The 22,572-nt window shown below is 38.8% G+C and overlaps 2 protein-coding genes across 2 annotated transcripts in view; both read right to left on the bottom strand.

Annotated features, from left to right (window-relative positions):
- LOC109845613 (defensin-like protein) lies at positions 8,851-11,032 on the bottom strand. The gene is made up of 3 exons (XM_020414885.1): positions 10,961-11,032; positions 9,211-9,282; positions 8,851-9,071 (listed from the first exon to the last, which is right to left on the bottom strand). The coding sequence occupies exons 1-3, from the start codon at positions 11,022-11,024 to the stop codon at positions 8,902-8,904; spliced, it is 306 nt and encodes a 101-aa protein (XP_020270474.1). The 5' UTR covers positions 11,025-11,032; the 3' UTR covers positions 8,851-8,901.
- LOC109844715 overlaps positions 16,695-22,572 on the bottom strand; it is an 11,104-nt gene continuing 5,226 nt past the window's right edge. Inside the window, exons 4-8 of the mRNA XM_020413830.1 lie at positions 22,135-22,196; positions 21,400-21,411; positions 21,235-21,258; positions 16,974-17,007; positions 16,695-16,864 (exon numbers count right to left, since the gene is read on the bottom strand). Of these exons, the coding sequence (XP_020269419.1) occupies positions 16,695-16,864; positions 16,974-17,007; positions 21,235-21,258; positions 21,400-21,411; positions 22,135-22,196 (302 nt within the window). The remainder of the gene's footprint in view (positions 16,865-16,973; positions 17,008-21,234; positions 21,259-21,399; positions 21,412-22,134; positions 22,197-22,572) is intronic.

Genomic DNA, 22,572 nt, shown 5'->3' with positions numbered 1-22,572 from the left:
CTCGCCTGATGGAGAACTCGCCTAAAAATCGAGGACAAGTAGGCGATGGCGAGGTTTGAGCTCGCCTGCTGGAGAGGCCAGGGCGAGTTTCGTGCTCGCCTGCAGTGGGGATCGAGATCGCCTGTTGCCCTGGAGCTCGCCTGCGTGGGTGGGTGGGATCCAGCTGGATCGCACAAGCCCTAGGGTTTTCCTATAAAAGGGAAACCCTATTCACCAGATCTGCTTAAGCTTCAATTCGTGATTAAAGAGGAGTGAGAATCTCTCTCTTTGGCGGCGGCTTTTATCTCCAGCGGAAATTCTCTGTAGCATTTACCACAGTGACGAGTTGGTGTTGTGAGAGATCTAAAGTTTGACATCTTCTCTCTTTACAAGCTTTGTAATTTCTTGTGGTTAAATAAGAAATTATTTGTGTGGCTCCCGTGGACGTAGGCAAGTTTGCCGAACCACGTAAATATGTTGTCTCGTCTCATCTACTTATTATTTTATCTGTGTATTCGTTATTGCATGTATTGGTTGGTTTGAGTTTGGCATAAACTCAAGATAAGTTGTTTTCTCTCGGGATAAAATTGCTTCCGCGACGTCGTGGGCGTTTCTCGCCTATCAACAATTGGTATCAGAGCCCTTATTCAGATTGGTGGTGGTAGAACTTCCGGTTTGAGGTGGTGTTTGGTTATTGTGTGGTGCACACAAGATATTTGTTGAAATTTTTTAAGAGAGGCGGTTTTACTAAACAAGCGGAGAATGACGTCTACTAGTAAAACAGTTAAAGTTGGAAAGTATGAGATCGAGAAATTCAATGGGAAGAATAATTTTTCCTATTGGAGGATGCAGATGAAAAATTCTCTGATTTCACAGAAATTGCATAAGGCTTTGGCTGGAAAAGAGAAGAAGCACAAGGATTTGTCTGATGAGGATTGGGAGGAGCAGGATCTAGAAGCACGGGCGTCGATTATCCTTTGCCTTGAAAGAGATGTAGCTTTCTTGGTAGATGGAGAGGAAACTGCTGCAGGCATGTGGTTGAAGTTAGAAAACACCTTCATGACGAATAGTCTAACGAACCGGATCTATTTGAAATCCAAATTGTATACTTACAAGATGGAGGAGGGCTCATCAATCTGGGAATACATCAACAAGTTCGATATGATAATATCGGATCTGAAGGACATCGATGTGACTATAGAAGACGAGGATCAGGCGCTTCTACTAGTTCTATCTCTGTTAAAGTCTTATAAGAACCTGGTGCAAACATTGATGCTTGTGGGAGACAATTTGACGATGGATGAGACTAGAATGACGCTACTCGTGGATGATATTCGAAAAATTGCAACTAGTGACATAGCCACTAGTGGTAACAAGGAGCAAGCTCAGGGACTATTTGCTAGAGGAAGGGGCAACGAGCGAGGAAAAAGCTAGGGAGGAAAGTCTAGATCAAAATCGAGACCTCTTGCGGGAAGACAGTGTTTCAAATACGGTAAGCTAGGCCATTTCAAGGTCGACTGTCCTAATAAGAGAGTAGGTGGGAAAAAGAACAACAATAAAATTGAGAGGAGAGAAGACAAGAAAGAGGTGAGTTACATCTCGGAGGAAGGGAGCGATAAAGAATGCTACGTTGTTACGAGTGGTGAAGATATCACCGGTAAGTGGATTCTTGATTTAGGTTGCTCTAACCATATGTGCCCAAATAGAAAGTAGTTTACTACCTACAGAAACATTGATGATGGAACCGTATTGATGGGGAACAACCATGCTTGTAAAATGATGGGGCTAGGTAATATCAAAATCAAGATGCATGATGGAGTGGCCAGAACCCTAACGGAAGTGAGGCACATTCCTGACTTGCGAAAGAATCTCATCTCAGTTGGCGCTTTGGACTCCGGTGGTTGCAAAATTGTAACAGAGAACGGAGTAAATAAGGTTGTTCGGGGTTCCTTAATAGTGATGAAGGGCATTCGTCACGAAAATCTATATACTCTCTCGGGTACAACAGTAACAGGAGATGCAGCGGTTGGAACTGAAGGAAATGGTGGAGATCCATGTGCGCACACTCGGTTATGGCATAGGCGGCTTGGGCACATGTCAGAGAATGGTCTAAATCTGCTTGGTAAAGAGAGTTTGTTGAAGAATCTGAAGAAACATTACATGGATTTTTACGAGGATTGTGTGTACGGAAAGGCGCACAGGGTCCAGTTCTTAAAAGGTAAGCACAAGAGCAGAGGTATATTAGACTATGTGCATACAGATGTATGGGTCCGGCTCAGACAACTTCCAAGGGTGGTTCCGGATATTTTATCTCGTTTATAGACGATTATTCTAGGTATGCTTGGATTTATTTTCTTAAGCATAAGAATCAGATATTCGAGACATTCAAGAAGTGAAAAGCAATGGTTGAGAACAGGACAAGCAAGAAATTAAAGACACTGAGATCTGATAATGGTACAGAGTATACAGACGGTGCTTTCAAGGAGTTCTGTGATCAGGAGGGTATTGCTCGACGCTAGACAGTCAGGTCCATACCACAGCAGAATGGAGTCGCGGAGAGACTGAATCGTACATTGCAGGAGAAAGCAATGAGTATGCGATCACATGCTGGTTTGGGAAAAGAATGGTGGGCAGAAGTGGTTGCTACAACTTGTTACATAGTGAATCGTTCTCCGCGTTCAACATTGGATGATGGTGTACCCTATCGGGTATGGTCAGGGGAACATGCAGATTATGATAGGCTCAGGATTTTCGGATGTACCGCCTACTATCACATCAACGAGAAAAAGCTTGACACGAGGGCCAAGAAGGAAATATTCTTGGGGTATGCAAAGGGCATAAAAGGCTATCGTCTTTGGTGAACAGAAGATTCTAAGTTCGTGATCAGCAGAGATGTTATCTTTGATGAGAAATCCATGATTGCCAGAGCATCCAAGAACGGTGGTGTTAGGACTATTGGGACTTTAAAGTCTCAGGTGATTGAAATAGAACCTAAAGACCAACTAGGTTCTAGTCATGTTCAAGAGGAGGATCATGAAGATGATGAGCTTGAATGAGAGGAGGTTTAGCATGAAAATGTACAAGTATTACAATAATAACAGCTCGAAGATAGTTTGGCTTCCACTAGGCCAAGGCGAGCATACAAGCAGGTTCAGAAGCTGGGGTCAGATCAGCCTCTGAAGCACTATGGGCATGTAAATTTGGTTGAGTACGCACTCTCGGTGGAGGATAATGAGCCGATCACCTTCAAAGAAGCTATTCGGGATAAGGATAGTGAGAGTTGGTTGGCTGTGATGGAGGAAGTGATGGAATCACTCCGGAAGAACCAAACATGGGAGATGGTCTCATTGCCTGTAGGAAGAAAAGCTATTGGTATTGGTTGGAAGTGGGTGTACAAGAGAAAGGAGGATACTTCCGAGCTCAGCAGTACAAGGTACAAGGCTAGGCTAGTGACTAAGGGGTTTGCACAAAGAGAGGGTGTGGATTACAATGAGATCTTTTCTCCGATGGTGAAGCACACATCTATTCGGATGCTATTGAGTATTGTTGCTCATGGTGATCTTGAGCTAGAACAACTCGATGTCAAAACGGTCTTCTTGCACGGAGACTTGGATGAGGAAATCTATATGCATCAGCCTGAGAGTTACAAGGTTGTGGATAAGGAGAATTATGTATGTCGCTTGAGGAAATCACTATATAGGTTGAAGCAATCTCCTCGGCAGTGGTACAAGTGATTTGATTCATTCATGCTAAAGCATGGGTTCTCCAGAAGCGATTATGACTGTTGTGTCTATATTCGGAAGCTTCATGGAGGTGATTATATCTATCTTCTTTTGTATGTGGATGACATACTTATTGCTTCGAGAAGAAAGGTGAACTATATTTCATTTTAATAGTAGAGTATTTAGCAAATGAGTGGGTTATAATCCATTATTGTTGTTAAGATGATCAAAAAAGACGTAGGCTGGATTAGTAGTGAGTTATTAAATGAAGCGTTAGAATTTTGTGTAAGGGGTATAACCGTCTTTTACTTTGTCAAACCTCATGGCTTATAAGCCACCAAAAACTAAAGCTAGTGTAACCTTAGTTTATTGTTGGTACCTTATAAGCCAAAATAAGCCACTTGTCAAATATCTCATATACGGACTTATAAGCCACTATAAACTACTTTGATCAATGGTCAAAATCGCTCTTAGGGCTTGTCAAAATCGCTCAAGGTACGAGTATCTCTGATTCCCTTATGAGCTTGTGAACGAAATATGTATTTTCCTCCGCTTTTTCCTTTCTTATAATTTGGTAACATGTATGAATTAATAATTCATAAACTCTTTTTAACTACATATAATTGACAACTTGATCATCCTTAAACAGCTAATTAGGTTTTAATTGCATAAGACATGCATGAGAATTTCGGCTGAATATGTTGTTGTCCTGAATACTCAGTGTTGTAAAATTGTCCATGTTTTAATTTGAGTATAAAAACGACTGTATAACCCTTTTATGATTTTTATTTTTATTTTAAACAACACGATGCATATAAAAAAGTGAATGCTATGTCAGTTGCTACTGAAACTTTCAATTTACTTTCTGACTGCCAAACGCACGCGCTGATCATCAACGAACGATAAAAGAGAAAGTTGGAAAAGAAACAATTTGTAAAATTCCCAACGACAATTCCGAACATTTATTATCGATGCCAAAGCCTAAATCCATACAAGGAAATAAGTTCTTTGAATTTATTTGAGGGCAGCGCATCATTCGTTAAATTTGCAAACCACCTCGCAACATTGACAGATGTTGAAGATGGATTTTTTGTGGCATTTTCCATCGTCAAATCCCAACGCTCTGCACGTGTCTCTGCAAGCATTGCCGAAGCAAAGAAACAGATCACCGTTGACAATCACCATCATCTCTGCAAACGATGCATCATATATGTTGAGAAAAACAAGCATAAAAACACAGATCCAAATGATAACAAAACAAACCATATAAAAATGAAAGAAAAGAGCAGAAAATTAGATACATCTTATTAAATCACTTCAAGTTAGAAATACTTTACAAAAATGCTGAATCGTTCTCTTAACAGAGGACTGACCTTGAAGAAACTATGCCCCACCTACGGTAACGTTGAGTCTACACAGTACTTCCGATGATGAGACGACTGCAGTCCGAAGAAGCACTCTCTTATTGTGAACACCTCGACTGCTTCTTCAGATCGCCAGAATCTTAAATACTAAACAACTTATAGAATTATTAAGAGAAGAAGAAGATCGAAGAAGAAGACTTCGTTTTCTGTTCTGTCTCGTTCAAATGATCAGAAGAGGTCTTTTTATATGGTTCATGGGGAGACAAAGATTTAAATTCCGATTATTGCAACGTTTGTAACGTCTGCAATAACACATATTCAAATCCTTGTAACGTTTGTAACGTACGAAACGTTCAGCTGGTTTTAAGTGAGCACATACAAAACATTTAAGTTGTTTTAAAGCACTGTACGTGCAAAAAAAGCATGCGCCCGGCTCACGCGCTGAGCCCGTGTGCACGTGTCTGCTCGCTTATATACCAACACAAGTGTATAATACTAACATATTTGTTATACCATAAATAACACGAGTGTTAATTTAAACCAACTAAAATGTATTTAATTAGCCAATGTGGGACTAAAACTCACATACTACTAATTAAACATAATTTAATTTTCATCTATGGAATCCAATCATTAAATGACTTATTTTCATAAAACCCCTCTATGATTTATTTATTTCAATAATCCCCCACAATTCCATATTTGAAAGTAATAAAGATTTTGCATATCATGCTTTCGGAGAAAGTATCTTCCGATTTGAACCCTATAGTTATTCAATTTTATCACCACATGCACGGAGTAAAACTATGTCTTGAACTTGAACCTTTGATGTGGTGATATTCATTGGTAACAACATAATATAGGCTATAGAAGTAATCTTTAGGTTTGACTCATTATGGCCATGCGTCCTTATCCTTTTCATGAACAATTTCAAGGAATGACCTCCTTCCTCTAATTACAGCCACACAATTATGTTCATATAGTTGGGCATCTCCAGGGATGCACTGCTTGTATCTCGTCTTAAAGACTTGATCCAATTCAAAGTCGAAATACTCTTACTATACTAGCAGTTATCAACACCTTCTAGGTATACATGATGATAGACTCAGATACAAAGTATCAATATATGATTATGTGTTCAACTTACCCAATAGTTTGTTATTATCACATTGAACCTACTTTGTGGGATCTCCACTCAGATAGGTTGGGTTGCTATTGTCGATGAGTTAGGTAAGGGTTTCAGTCCCATCATCAACCTGGATTTAAGGACTAGTGACAACTTTAGTCCTTTTGTAAAGGGATCTGCTATGTTGTCCTTGGGGTTGACAAAGTTCACAACAATTACCCCTTCATCAACAAACTTCTTCACAGTCTTAATCTGTAATTGGGATATGACCTCGAGTTTTGCGGTTATACTTTAAACTTTTAATTCTTGCAATTGTGGTCATATTGTCACAATGCACAAAGATTGTAGGAATAGGCTTGCTGGTCATGGGCAACTCGGACATAAGTCCCTTAAGCCATTCAGCTTCTAAACCAGTAGTGTCCAAAGCGCAAAGTTCTGCCTCAAACGTAGACCGAGACAAAATGATCTGTTTGACAGATCTCAAGGCGACAACGCCGTCACCCAAGGTAAATACATACCCTGCACAACTATTGCTATCTGAACCCATAGCAATCCAGCTAGCATCACTGTATCCCTCCATAACGGGAGGGAATCTACCGTAATGCAGCGCAAGAGAAACAGTTCCCTTTGGATATCGAAGTATCCTATCCAAGGTCTCTCAATGAGTCCTATTTGGACAGCTAGTGTATCTACTTAATTTAGAAACCGAGTAAGATATATCCAGTCTCGAACAATTTGCAAGATACATCAAGCTTCCAATGATCTGAGAATATCTCAATTGAGATATAGAGACTCCACTTTCATTCTTGTAGAGAGTTACTGAAGGATATCAACAATATGTTCATTTATTTCAACAATATGTTCATTAATTAATTAGTATAATAGAAAATAATAATAGTAAAAGGGCTGAGTATTACAATATTAATCTAGTGAAAATTGTGCCTGAAAATATAGCTAATCCAGAGTCAATCCCGTTATGAAAGAAATAATTCATTCCCGCATTTGATAAAATGTACCAATTAATTGTATGTATGTATGCGTGTATATTTTGATTTGATGAAGGAACTTCTCCATAATCTTTTGAATGATGGGTATCAAATCTCCGAGCGTCGCTAAGGAACACCCCTCAATGCATGATTTAAGATATTTTAAGAAATTAATTTCCTGTGGATACTCCCCAAGAGAGTCGAACCTGAGACATGTTCTACTACTCATAGACAGCTTACCAACTCGGCTTGAGCTTCTAGAGTTAGCTTATTTTGGGTTTCGGTATAAACAATTAAAGTCTTTCTTTTGAAAGCTCAATTAGAATTTTATCACCACTTTTCTGTGTATCTTGTTCTGGTTAACTACTAAAAAAAACGCAGAATCTTATTTGGAATAAAAAAGACCATGTTGGGAAATAGCACCAAACTGAGTGATAGGAGAATGACGGTATAATATTTGAATGCAAGCATAAGGAATTTATAAAGATTGAAATTGATTATTTTGTTTTAGAAACTTGTAAATTGAAAACACATCAAATAAAATTTGGGTTGCGTATAGGAAAGAATAGAATTACCTGAAGCCAAGATGATAAGCAACAACGTTGCTACGCAAAGTGGGGAGCCCTTCTTCATCATTCTACACAGACTTCCCTTAGCTTTTACTAGCTAATTAAAAGATTAAGGTAGTAACCTTGCTCTGAGTTGTGAGAGTTTTTATCCCCTATTTATATTAGAAATTTCTGTTGACTTCTCTTTTGGTTTATGGTAATAAATGATGACCATTGATTAATTTACTTTTTAGCTCATTATTAAATGTCTGGATTCATATCCTTTCTGCGTATTGCTCCAGAGATTCATATAAAGCTTTAATTGACGTTCGTTTGTATCTGGTGAAATATTGTCCATTGTGTTTTTCTGTTGAACAAATGCAATCGTTTCATTAAGTAAATGCTTGTAATGCGAGAGTCTTTTTAAAAATTAGAAACGAAAGGGAAGGGAGAAGAATTTTTATGTATTTTCATTAATTAAGAACAATTAGAAAAGTAAACATCTAATAAAGGAAATAGGTAACAAATTAGGTTAATCCTAAAAAGAAAGAGACTATAATTAACTTATACATCTAAATCTAGACAAAAGAGACTATAATTAACTTATACATCTAAATCTAGACAACTTCATTAAAAGCAAGTAACAGGAGATTTTCTAACAAAAGGCTTGTTCATGTCATTTAAGTTTTTTACTGTTCAATATCGGAGAAGGTTGCATTTCTACAAAACATATGGTACTTTTGTAATTTGACTTCTCTGTTGTAAGTTACATTTTAAATACAAGTTAATACTTGCAAATGGTCAATGGCCAAGGCTAAACATAATTTTGGACACAAGTAAACTTACGGAAACAGCCCGCGACATTAAATGTGTACCTATAGGATATCAACATTTTAGATATGTGCATGAATCACGAAATTTAATGATCTAAATACATATATTCATTTGGTGCACACTTAATGCTATGCACCGAAGTACACTTGATACTTATTTCTATAAGGATCGGACCAAAAAACAAGCCAATAGACCAAGTCATAATGTTGAGAAACACATATCAGAGTGAGAGTAATTAATTGAGAATTGGTCTAGTTTGCTCTTATTCAGTTTTTTTCACTCCATGAAATAACACAAAGTCTTATACTTCCAACAAGGTGAAGACACTCAAACAAACTGAGCTCAACAGGGTTTCTGGCACATACAGCGGCGGCGCAGCCCTTCACAATGGCCGCCAGTCCAGCCCTCGGTGATGCAGATTTGCGCACAATTTGTATCGCTCGTGCAAAGCCCCTTGAAACCTGCGCTTGACGCCTCACAAACTTTAGCTTCTGCATGTGGCACTCTCATCTCTGCACATTATGGAGCATTATGTAGTTTCGTTATTTTCCTTTAATGACACTGATAATATTTTACGAGTTAAGCTAGACTGCTATCAGTAGTATCCAATATTGTACCTAGCTCACTTAAATTATTGAAGTAATTAGTTACCTGGTACCAAAGCTATTAGCAGAATGACCCCCAGCCAAATGGTGCTAGCACCATTCATCTCCAAAAGCCCACCTAATTAATTATCACCTTAATTAATTAGGCTAATTAAATATTTTAATTGTTTGTCTTGATGCCTTGACACCTAATTAATTATCACCTTAATTAATTAGGCTAATTAAATATTTTAATTGTTTGTCTTGATGCCTTGAAGATGTAATATCCTCTGTTCCTAAAAATTAGGCTAATTAAATATTTTAATTGTTTGTCTTGATGCCTTGAAGATGTAATATCCTCTGTTCCTAAATATTTATAGCAACTGAGTTTGGTAGTGGTAGAGTGCAAGACTTATGTGAAGGCAAAACGAGAAGCATGCAGTTCTTGAGTTTCCCTTCCATTAATATGTACATGCCTTTTCTTAGCGGCCAGTTTCATATATATGCAAGCTTAACGTGAAGACAATTAATACAATAAACCATGGGCTAAACTCGTGTCTGCCTCGGTATTAGAAACACTAGTAAGTTCACTTTTCAACCGAAAGTGTCTATTTAAAATATATTTAATGATAGGATCGAGAGTCATACCTTGAGTGCAAAATAGGAATAAGTTCAATCTACGAAGCATATACACACAATGTACTGTAGAGTATTGACAGCCATCATCTTCTTGAAATGTATTATCTGTATTTAGACTTTCTGATATCTTGATAGAATTATCTCTTTGTTATATGTACATCTTTTATATGAAGTGTATGTTTATCACCTACAAGAGACAAGACGATCTCTATGAAAATTTCAGGAATTCATATGCAACAACACATTTATTTACATCACCTCATATTGACATGATATCGTGTGAAACGTATAGTTAATGGAGAGATGACTTGTTTGAATTAAGAGACTAAATACTCAGATTGAAAATCTGACGTGTTGGTGATTATTAACAATTTTATACCCCTAACAAGTTCTCATGGTAGGTTAAGCATTTAATGGATCCGGAACTTGGCTTATCTCATGCATGTAACATTATCTTCCTTTATTAACATACATTTTAAATTCTTGGTTGATCAAATCTCAAAGTAGATGACCCATGAAAATGGTGATCAATCCGAAAGTCACTTTAAATGGACTGATATTTCTGAATAATTCAGATTTAAATCTCACTAGCATGGTTTAAAACATTTACACAGGAGCTCCTTTGAGTTAGCAATTAAGTACGAACAAAACCTCAATAAGATGGAATTATTAATTAACATGAGCCACCTAAAATTGAAATCCCCACAGAATAATAGTGAGAGACTGCTATTGTGCTTTGCATTGATCTTAAATACGTTAAAAGGAAGCGCCTGTAAATATGATTCATCCAGATTTTTTAGTAGATAAAGAGGGCCAAAAATTCCAAAGCAAAATAAAATTAAAGGTTAAAAAAGTGGGCTACATAAAGCACCATAAATTTACTGACTAATATCGGTTTAAGGAAGTCCGGAGTTAATGCATAGTCTTCTAAGACAAAGCACCATAAATTTACTGACTAATATCGGTTTAAGGAAGTCCGGAGTTAATGCATAGTCTTCTAAGACCTAGCTCTAGACTAAGTGATTCTCTAGCCAACAAGTAAATCCAGATTTAATCTTGTTATGGATGGAATGCAAGGGTTATATTTATATGAAAGCATAATCATTTATATCTTTTACAAAATTATCAAAAACACGAAAAAGATGAATAAATTTAGACTGCATGTGGGAAAGAATTACTTGAAGCCAAGATGATTAGCAATAATATTGCTAGGCAAAGTGGGGAGCCCTTCTTCTTCATCATTCTACAGATTTCTCTTATTAGCTTTTTACCAATTAAAATATTAAGTACTAATCTTGCTCTGAATTGTGAGAGTTTTACCCTCTATTCATTTATATTAGTTTACAAAACTTTGCCAACTATTTATTTATATTAGAGAACTTTCTTCTTGTTTGTGCTAATAAATGTTAGGCATCTATTAGTTTAATTTCTTTTGTGCATAAACAAATGTCTGGATTCTTTGCGCTCATAGAGGCTCATAAGCTTTGAACTTTCTATATGTAAACGTGAATTGTGCATTGTATTATTTTATTGGCAGTGCAATTCTTTTAATTCATGGTTATGATGTGAGTCCTATTATTAAAAATAAAAGAAAGGGAGAAGAAATTTTATATTTTTCCATTGATTAGGAAGAACTAGGACAATAAAGGGAGAAGAAATTGGAAGAGAGAATTGAGAAGAAAATTAAGGATATTTAGAGCACAGAAAAGAGGTATTTTTTAAACTATTGGTTTGAATTTTGTTTGGAGAGAATTAGAGATTTGTTGGTGAGATTAATTGGTGAGTTTGAGTGATTTATAATCTCAGTTTGCACTCTTCTTCTCTATTAGTGAAAAACCATATCCCCTTCTTGCCCGTGGACGTAGGCAACTTGCCAAACCATGTTAGAATTAGTTGTTTGTGTTTGTGGCATCAATTTGGTTCGTTTGGCCTTCTCTCGACGTTCGTTTGATTTGATTTCTCATAGCATGTTGGTTTGGTCGTTTTGGAGGCTCGCTAGAGCCGTTCGGATTAGGATAAGTGACGGAGTGATTCGGGAATTGGTTGGAGTGAGGTTCGTTCCTCAGTTAAAGAAGAATATCATTTCACTTAGAGTTTTGGAGGCAGCAATCTATAGGGTGACCTTGGTCGATTCACGTTTGAAGGTAACATTGGGATCCATGATTCGGGAGTTGGTTGTTCAACTTCGTACTAGACGTAACAAGTGAGACGTTTGGTTGGTATTGGTGTCGGCTCAGTTTTGAAAAAACTTCGCCGATGTGGAGAATTATTGGATAGATGATTTCTAATCTATTTTGGTAACATGAGGCTATTAGGCTTCCTAATCTATTTTGGTAATATGGGCTTATTAGGATTCCTAATCTATTTTGGTAACATGATTCTTAATTTGTTTTGGTAATAGGTTATTAGGATTCCTAATTTGTTTTTTGTTTTTTTTTTAGAATTTCCTAGTATGTTTATGATTTTAGGATTTCTATATATATGGAACAATTGGAAGAGATAATTGAGAAAAAAATTGGGAATATTTGGAGCACAGAAAAGAGGTATTTTCTGAGCTATTGGTTAGGGTTTTGTTTGGAGAGAATTAGAGATTTGTTGGTGAGATTAATTGGTGAGTTTGAGTGATTTGTAATCTCAGTTTATACTCTTCTTCTCTAGAGATTTGTTGGTGAGATTAATTGGTGAGTTTGAGTGATTTGTAATCTCAGTTTATACTCTTCTTCTCTTTTAGTGAAAAACCATATCCCTTTCTTACCCCGTGGACGTAGGCAACTTGTCGAACCACGTTAAAATTACTTGTTTGTGTTTGTGGCATTGATTTGGTTCGTTTGGCCTTCTCTCGACGTTCGTTTGGTTTGATTTCTCGTAGCACGTTGGTTTGGTTGTTTGGCTTCCGCAGCGCTCAACAGTTGGTACCTTATAAGCCAAAATAAGTTACTTGTCAAATATCTCATATACTGGCTTATAAGCCACTATAAACCACTTTGATCAATTGTCAAAATCGCTCTTAGGACTTGTCAAAATCGCTCAAGGTACGAGTATCTCTGATTCCCATATGAGCTTGCGAACGAAATATGTATTTTTCTCCGCTTTTTCCTTTCTTATAATTTGGTAACACGTATGAATAACTCACGAACTCTTTTTAACTATACATAATTGACAAACTGATCATCCTTAAACAGCTAATTAGGTTTTGATTGCATAAGACATGCATGAGAATTTCGGCGGAATATGCTGTTGTCCTGAATACTCAGTGTTGTAAAATTGTCCATTTTTTAACTGTCCATTTTTTAATTTGAGTATGAAAACAACTGTACGTATAACCCTTTTAAGATTTTTTTTTGTAATTTTAAAACCACGCGGTGCGTATAAAAAAGTGAATGCTATGCCAGTTGCTACTTCAACTTTCAATTTACTTTCTGATTGCCAAACGCATGTGCTTATAATCATCAAGATAAAAGAGAAAAGAAACAATTTGTAAAATTCCCAACGACGACAAGTCCGAAAAGCATTTATTATCGATGCCAAATTAAGCCTACTGAATCCGTACAAGGAAATAAGTTCTTTGAACTTTATTTGAGGGCAAGCAGCGCATCATTCATTAGATTTGCAAACCACCTTGCAACAATCACAGATGTAGAAGACGAGTTTTTTTTGGCATTTTACATCGGCACATCCAGCCAATTCGCACACTTTTTTGCAATCATCAAGGGTCCAGCAAAGAAACCCACCGTTGACACTCACCATCATCTCTGCAAATGACGCACCATATGTTCATTAATTAGTATAATAAAAAATAATTATAATAAAAGGGCTGAGTACGTACTACAAATATTAATCTAGTGAAAATTGTGCCTGGAAATACAGTTAATCCAGAGTCAATCCCGTTATGAAAGAAATAGTTCATTCCCGCAGCATTTGATAAAATATACCACTTAATTGTATGCATGTGTGCGTGTATATATTTTGATTTGATGTTTGAATGATGGGTATAAAATCTCCGAGCGTCGCTAAGGAACACGCCTCAATGCATATATGATTTAAGATTTTTCAATGAATTAATTTCCTACGGATGCTCCCCAAGAGAGTCGAACCTGAGACATGTCGTACTACTCATAGACAACTCGACTTAAGCTTCTAGAGTTAGCTTATTTTGGGTTTCGGTATATATAATCAGAGTCTTTCTTTTGAAAACTCGATTAGAATTTTATCACCAACTTTTCTGTGTATCTTGTTCAGGTTAACTACTAAAAAAAACTCAGAATCTTATTTGGAATAAAAAAAGACCGTGTTGGGAAATTAATAGCACCAAACTGAGTGATAGGAGAATGACGGTGTAATATTTGAATGCAAGCATAAAGAATTTATAAAAGATTGGATTTGATTATTTTGTTTTAGAAACTTGTAAATTGAAAACACACGCATCAAATAAAATTTGGATCATTGCGTATAGGAAAGAATTACCTGAAGCCAAGATGCAGATGAGCAACAACGTTGCTATGCAAAGTGGGGAGCCCTTCTTCATCATTCTACAGACTTCTCTTAGCTTTTTACTAGCTAATTAAAAGATTAAGGTAGTAACCTTGCTATGAGTTGTGAGAGTTTTTATACCCTATTTACATTTTAGAAAATTATGTTGACTTCTCTTTTGGTTTATGGTAACAAATGATGACCATTGATTAATTTACTTTTTAGTGCATGATTAAATGTCTGGATTCATGTAAAGCTTTAATTGACCTTCCTTTGTATCAGGTGAATTGTCCATTGTGTTTTTCTGTTGAACAAATGCAATCGTTTCATTAATTAAATGCTTGTAATGTGAGTCTTTTTAAAACTTAGAAATGAGAGAGGTAAGGAGAAGAATTTTTATGTATTTTCATTAATTAAGAACAATTAGAAAAGTAAACATCTAATTAATAAAGGAAATAGGCAACAAATTAGGTTAATCCTAAAAAAGAAAGAGACTATAATTAACATATACATATTTGTAGGCTGTCTAAAAATCACAATAGATAGCTGATCCCCATCAAACACCAATGATGGAAGTTAAAATCTGACGACTTCCAGAAGGCTACAATTTGAAGACTTTCACGTGGATCGATGAAGGTTACAATTTGACGACCTTCACAACAATTGATAAAAGCTTTAATCAACAGCCTCCACAATCAACATCGGGAGTTACAATCTGACGACTCTCACATATCAGAGAGCTAAAGCAAAGATTACAAAATGACGATCTTTGCAACACTTCAACAGAAATAGACTACAAATCAACGGTCTCTTCAAATCAAGACGTGGAAGTCCTCCCCGCGTACCAGCATCAAGATGTGTCGTGTTCATATCCACGAACGCAGCTCAAACGCAACCTCCGAAAGCTGCAAACGCAGCTTCCATCCGCTGCCAAACGCAGCTTCCATCCGCTGCCAAATGCAGCTTCCAAATCGCTGCAAACGCAGCTCAGATGCAGCTTCCAACGCTGCAAACGCAGCTCCAAAAGCTGCAAACACAACTCAGATTCGGCCGCCAACGCAGCTCATGTTCGGCCGCAAACGCAGCTTCCAACAAACTGCTAACGCAGCTTCCAACAAAACGCTGCGTCCGAGCCTCCAGACGCTGCGTTCAAACGCAGATTTCATTCCAGAATGCAGGATTTGCGTTTGACTCATTCAAACACGAGCTGAACGGTTTCAAAACCGTTTCCCACGATCTGAGGGGATCACAACTCCACTCAGGAGTGATTTAAGGGGCGGTTACATCCCATTAGCCCCACTTAGGAGCGAATTAAGGGGGTGGTTACACCCTTTAATCCTCTATAAATAACTGAAAATCAATTCAGTTCGGGGGCTGGATCTTTCATCCTTCTTTTTGACAGCAAAGAAGAGATCTTGGGGGGGGGGAATTACAGGAGCTTTGAAGATCAGCAACAGAAGCTTTCTTCATCCTTGGCTTATAGACCGCTTGGGGGGGGGGGAATTACAGGAGCTTTGAAGATCAGCAACAGAAGCTTTCTTCATCCTTGGCTTATAGACCGATTTCGATTAAATCAACTCTTTCATAGAGATTCAAACTCGTTCAGAGTTCTCCATAACATCAAATCGTGAGGAGAAGACCACGTTCCAGTGAATCAAGACGTTCGGATCGTCAACGGAGAGCAAACTCGACGCGAGCATTCGAGGGAGGCACTCCATCGCCACCGTGAAGAACCCAGAATTAAACAAAGGGGAGAATCAAATTCATTCTCCTCTCTTTTGTAATCAGGAAATCCAATTGTAATCGAGATTAAAGGAATACAGATCAATTTTCCTTCGTTTCTTTTACTTCAAATTTTCCACCAAACAATATTTAATCTAGACAACCTCATTAGAAGCAAGTAACATGAAATTTTCTAACAAAAGGCTCGTTCATGTCATTTAAGTTTTTTTTACTGTTTAATATCGGAGAAGGGAGAGTAAGCTTTTGCATTTCTGCAAAACATATTGGTATTTTTGTAATTTTAACATCTCCATTGTAAGTTACATTTTATATACAAGTTACTACTTGCAAATGGTCAAGGTTAAAACATAATTTTGGACACAAGTAAACTTAGGGAAACAGCTCGTGACATTAAATGTGTACCTAAATGATATCAACCTCTAGATATGTGCTTGAATCTCGAAATTTAATGATCTAAATATAGAAATTCATTTGGTGCACACTAAATGCTATGAACCGAAGTACACTTGATATTTTTTCACTATAGGGATCAGACCAAAAAACGAGCCGATAGACCAAGTCATAATGTTGAGAACACACATCAGAGTGAGAATAATTGAGAATTGGTCTAATTTTGCTCTTATTCAGTCTTTTTCACTCCATGAAATAACACAAAGTCTTATACTTCCAACAAGGTGAAGACGCTCAAATAAACTAAGCTCAACAGGGTTTCTGGCACATGCAGCGACGACGCAGCCCTTCACAATAGCCGCCAGTCCAGCCCTCGGTGATGCAGATTTGCGCACAATTTGTATCGCTCGCGTAAAGCCCTTTGAAACCTGCGCTTGGCGCCTCGCAAACTTTAGCTTCTGCATGTGGCACTCTCATCTCTGCATATTATTGAGCATTATGTAGTTTCGTTATTTTCCTTTAATGACACTGATAATATTTTACGAGTTAAGCTAGACTGCTATCAGTCGTATCTAACTAATATTTTACCTAGCTCACTTAAATTATTGAAGTAATTAGTTACCTGGTACCAAAGCTATTAGCAGAATGACTCCCAGCCAAATGGTGCTAGCACCCTTCATCTCCAAAAGCTCACCTAATTAATTACCACCTTAATTAATTAGGCTAATTAAAGATTTTAATTGTTTGTCTTGATGCCTTGAAGATGTAATATCCTCTGTTCCTAATTATTTATAGCAACTGAGTTTGGTAGTGGTACAGTGCAAGACTTGTGTGAAGGCAAAACGAGACATGCAGCTCTTGAGTTTCCCTTCCATTAATATGTACATGCCTTTTCTTAGCGGTCAGTTTCATATATATGCAAGCTTAACGTGAAGGCAATTAATACAATAAACCATGGGCTAAACTCGTGTCTGCCTTGGTATTAGAAACACTAGTAAGTTCACTTTTCAACCGAAAGCGTCTATTTAAAATATATTTAATGATAGAATCGAGATTCATACCTTGAGTGCAAAATAGAAATAAGTTCAATCTACGAAGCATATACACACAATGTACTGTAGAGTATTTGACAGCCATCATCTTCTTGAAATGTATTATCTGTATTTAGACTTTCTGATATCTTGATAGAATTATCTCTTTGTTATATGTGCATCTTTTATATGAAGCGTATGTTTATCACCTACAAGAGACAAGACGATCTCTATGAAAATTTTAGGAATTCATATGCAACAACACATTTATTTACATCACCTGATATTGACATGATATCGTGTGAAACGTATAGTTAATGGAGAGATGACTTGTTCGAATTAAGAGACTAAATACTCAGATTGAAAATCTGACGTGTTGGTGATTATTAACAATTTTATGCCCCTAACGAGTTCTCATGGTAGGTTAAGCATTTCATGGATCCGGAACTTGGCTTATCTCATGCATGCAACATTATCTTCCTTTATTAACATACATTTTAAATTCTTGGTTGATCAAATCTCAAAGTAGATGACCCATGAAAATGGTGATCAATCCGAAAGTCACTTTAAATGGACTGATATTTCTGAATAATTCAGATTTAAATCTCACTAGCATGGTTTGAGACATTTACACATGAGCTCCTTAATTTGCTAGTGTAGGCGTCAAAAAATGCTAATAGATATCCCAAACATAAAGAAGATAACTCAAAAAATCACAAGAAAGGATTTCATACCGTGTTTTGGAAAAAATCAGAACAAGTATGAGCTGTCTCGCCAGCGAGACAGGCTTTGCTGTCTCGCCAGCGAGACAGGCTTTGCTGTCTCGCCAGCGAGACAGGCTTTGCTGTCTCGCCAGCGAGACAGGCTTTGCTGTCTCGCCAGCGAGACAGGCTTTGCTGTCTCGCCAGCGAGACAGGTTTTGCTGTCTCGCCAGCGAGACCCTTGAGGCTATAAATACCCCCCTAGGGTCACTTCTGACGAGGATCGAGCATTTGTTAGAGCATTCCAGAGCAGAGAGAGCAGAGATTTGAGTTCTTTTCTTGCAACGCCTTGAAATTAAGCTTCGACTTGATTTTAAGAAGAACGACTATCTTACTTCGATAAGATATCGTTTCAATTTCTACTTCGATAACGAAGTTAGAATCATAAGCCCCCTCTTCACGATCTGTGAATCGGCGGTCCACGAACCAAAGCGTTCCCGGCACAGGCAAAGTCCCACGAAAACGAGAATTGATAGACGATTTTCGTGTTTGTTTCTCAAGAGTTGTAATTTTTGTTTTGTTGTGTAGAAAAAGTCTTATAAAAAGATTATTCTTTCGAATTTGTTGTAATCGAACAAAGTTATAATGAATTCCACAGCAGCGACTTTTGAACCAAACAAGCTGGCGACCACAGTGGGAGCCAGCGGTCTCGCTGCCGAGACCGCGGTGTCGCAACCGATCAAGATCATCATCAATGAAGAGATCGAATACGAATTCGATCAGGCGAAGTTTGAGGAGTATTTATCATCCTCATCCGCGAAATCTTCCTCGTCTCGCAAATATAGGAAGATTTCGAAAACTTTCAAGTCTGCAATTCCAACGGAGGCCGCAGACAAAGATTCTGGCTCGATCGTTGTTAAGGAATCTCCTTGCAACGTCCCTGCTCAAAACGACTCTACACCAGTTACGGAGTCGTTGATCAATAGCTCACCGGTGCTGACGAAAAGAGCTCGTCAGAGACAGCGTCAGCGCCGTGCTCGACAATTGGCTAAGGCCATGCAACAAACCGACGGGGTCCATTACTATGCGGACCTAGAGTCGAGAAAACAGAAAATGACCCAGTTGCCTCAACGGCAAGATAATCATATTTCTGCACAACTTACGACGGAGGAGTGGACTCTCGTCAAAAGGGCCCGTTCAACCCTCAAGGAACGGATACAAAGGCGTAAGGCGAAGGCTGCCCAAACTCGCGCTCTTCGTCAACAAGCGCAAAGAATTAAGAAAGAGACGGTGTCTGAAAAGTCACCAAAAAATCATAAAGTCTGGATGCCAAAGACGCCGCAAGCATCTGTTCCGGGCCCATCTACTGCGTCGTCGGTGAAGCCCTGTGTTAGCCCAGATTTGTCTAAGTTTAAAGTGACAATGACAGATCGCCTCGGTCCTTCGGTTGACGATCGAGGCAAAGCCCCAATTAAACAACCATCAGATGTTGCAAATAAACCCATAGTGGTTTCATATGCAGGGGGTCGTAAACACCCACCTGTGAGAACCTCACAAGTCCAGAACGAGAGAATACCAGTTCACTCTCGTTTAGGACCTATGAAAACTCAAGTCCAGAACGAGAGAATACCAGTTCACTCTCGTTTAGGACCTATGAAAACTCCACTCCCGCAAGGGGTGGATTCAAAAATACAACTTTGGATCGCTCAGAGGCGACGACCAGTCGTCCTATGTATGTCAACAAAGTTCAGAGGCAAAGGATAGGTTGCTCGAATCACAATAATGACGAGCTGTACTATCAGAAGAATAACTCAAGAAAGAGGATTGTCCGAGAGAATGAGTCCCATTGCGCTTGCGAGAGACTCATCAAAGCAGTGCTGACAGAATGCGGATGCTCTAAGAATAATTCAACAAGAGTCTCCGTATTTCAAAGATTGTCCAATGAAGCGTCAAGACCCAAAATGAGACGTTTCAACAAGAAAAAATCTGTAATCCATCGAGATGAATTCCCTGAGGTCACTATCAACATGACCAACAAAGGAAAGAAACAGTTAGCTAACCCCGACCCTGATTTCTCTCCGGGAGGGAGAGTTGAGCAGGGTCTTTCTCAAAGGATGGCGCGATTACAAAGAAGAGCCAACCTACGACGAGATTACAAGAGAATGCACGAGGGGTTATCTTCGGACGAAGAATTATCAGACACTTGTTCTGCTGTCGCTTCTGACGACACCACATCCAGTGTTGGACAAGCCAGAGAATCATTTGCAATTACGCCAGATCAATTGGCTCACATACTACAGGAAGCGTTGGCTAAACAACGCGAAGAAATTAGAGCTGAATTCAAAACCGAAATAGAGTTGACCATGCAGCAGATGCGGGATTTGCAGGTTCAGCAACACCAACCGGAATCAAGCCAAAGAGCAGAATCCAGTCGGCGTAATGAAGAGGATGAGACGATATTTGAAGATCCTCCTCCAGATAAAGATAACTCCGGAAGCGATCCGACCAAGTCAGCCACTCAACCTCCACAAATCTATTTGAAGAAAAGCGAGGAAGAGGACAAGAAGATGCACGATCTTGAGAGCAAAGTCAACGCTTTGATGACGGCTCAAGAAGTGAAGAAAACGGGCATCCCATACCCGTACCCGAGGGAGTGGGACCTGATTCCTTATCCCCAGAAATTTAATTTGATTAACTTTACTCCTTTTGATGGCAGGGGTTCACCAACTCAGCACTTGATCTATTTCAAGTCGCATCTCGGCGCAATATCTGGGAACGAAGCCCTGATGGTCCGGTCATTCGTAGGAACCCTTCGCGGGCCTGCCTTCGATTGGTACCGACGCCTTAAGCCTGGGAGTATCACTAGCTGGGCAGACATGGAAGAGTTATTCCTCACCAATTTCTTCGACGACGACACGGAAGTCTCGATCGGCACGTTGTTGGATGAGAAGCAGAAGGATGGGGAATCGGTTGATGTCTTTGTCAAACGATTCCGGGACAAAGCGGTGAACTGCAGAGATCCACTCACTGAGGAATTTATTCTGCAAACATGTCATAATAATCTGTCCTTGGATGTATTAGAAGTGGTGGGGGTTGTTCCCTCTAAAACTTGGAAAGAGATGAAAGTAAGAGGTGAACAAGCTGAACGCTTCCTCAAGAGAAAGAATTTGGAGCGAGGTTTGCCACCAGCTAATAATCAGAATCAAAATCAAAAGCAGAACTTTAACCCTCGAGGCAGAGGAAGAGGGTCTGTAGCCGCTGTGGACGCACATCAGACGTCACAACAGCCACCGCAACAACCGCAACAATCATCCTTCCAGTTGGCGCCAAACCAGAATCAACAGCCTTCGAAGCAGTTTAAGAATTCTGAGCCCAGATTCCCAAAGGAATACTCTTTCAAAGATGATGAAGTTCCGGTCATCTTCAAATACTTGTTAGAGAACAACAAGATCAAGCTTCCACCGGTCACAAACCAAGAAGAAGCAACGAAGATCAATGACCCAAAGTATTGTGCATATCACAGAAGGGTCCACCATCCTACTAAGACATGTTATGTTTTAAAGGATAAAATTCAAACATTGATTGATGTTGGTATTGTGACACCGAAGCCAAAGGAGAAGAAGGTAGGCGCAAACGCGGTCTCTATTAGCTTCGGATCGGTTCCTTTGTCCTGGTTTCAAGCCGAGCCAGTATCAAAGGTCAAGATGCAAACCATCAACGATGACCCTCATCGACAGCGCCAGAAGGGGCTCGTATCTCACACAGCTCCCAACAGCAAAATCCTTTGGGTTCATCCGGATTTGCTTGAAGATGAACAGTGGACGACACCCACATCAAAGAAGAAGTCAAAAGGCAAGGGAAAGGAGAAGTCCTGCTATGGAGCCTCGGCGATTCCCGAGAAGAACGATGAGGATATAGCAGCTTTATCACTTTCTGAGCTTTATCACTTTCTGATGGAGAACAAGAGGTTTTCGCTACAAGAAGTGGGAATGAGTATCATTATAAATATCCTGAGACCTCTAACCCAAATGCTACAACTTTGAAAGAGTTGGGGATAGTTACAACTCCTCCAGTAGCTGCTGAAAAGCCGCAACAACCGGCCAAGCAAAAAGAGAAGCAACCTCGTTTCAGCCGACCGATTGGACGAGATAAACCGGAAAGCTCGAACGCACCATATCGTTTCGACGTTATGGCTCAGCTGGCCAATATCCCAGCAAGGATTACGCTATACGAGTTGTTGCGCCTCTCAAAAGAAACCAGAGAAGCTTTACAAGAAGCTTTGGCTGATTCCGAGGTATTCCTTACTCAGATCAAGCCAAACCCTGAAAAGCCAGAGTCATCAGTGCAGCATTGCAATCTGGCAGCTACCAAATTTCCTTGCATCGTTTTTACAAAAGAAGACATGCAAGTCAGGAATTCAAAACATGATAGGCCTCTATATTTTACTGGATATAT

Source organism: Asparagus officinalis, chromosome 6 (assembly GCF_001876935.1).
Source record: "Asparagus officinalis chromosome 6, Aspof.V1, whole genome shotgun sequence".
Classification (NCBI taxonomy): Eukaryota; Viridiplantae; Streptophyta; class Magnoliopsida; order Asparagales; family Asparagaceae; genus Asparagus; species Asparagus officinalis.
This window is presented reverse-complemented; position numbering and strand designations above follow the sequence as displayed.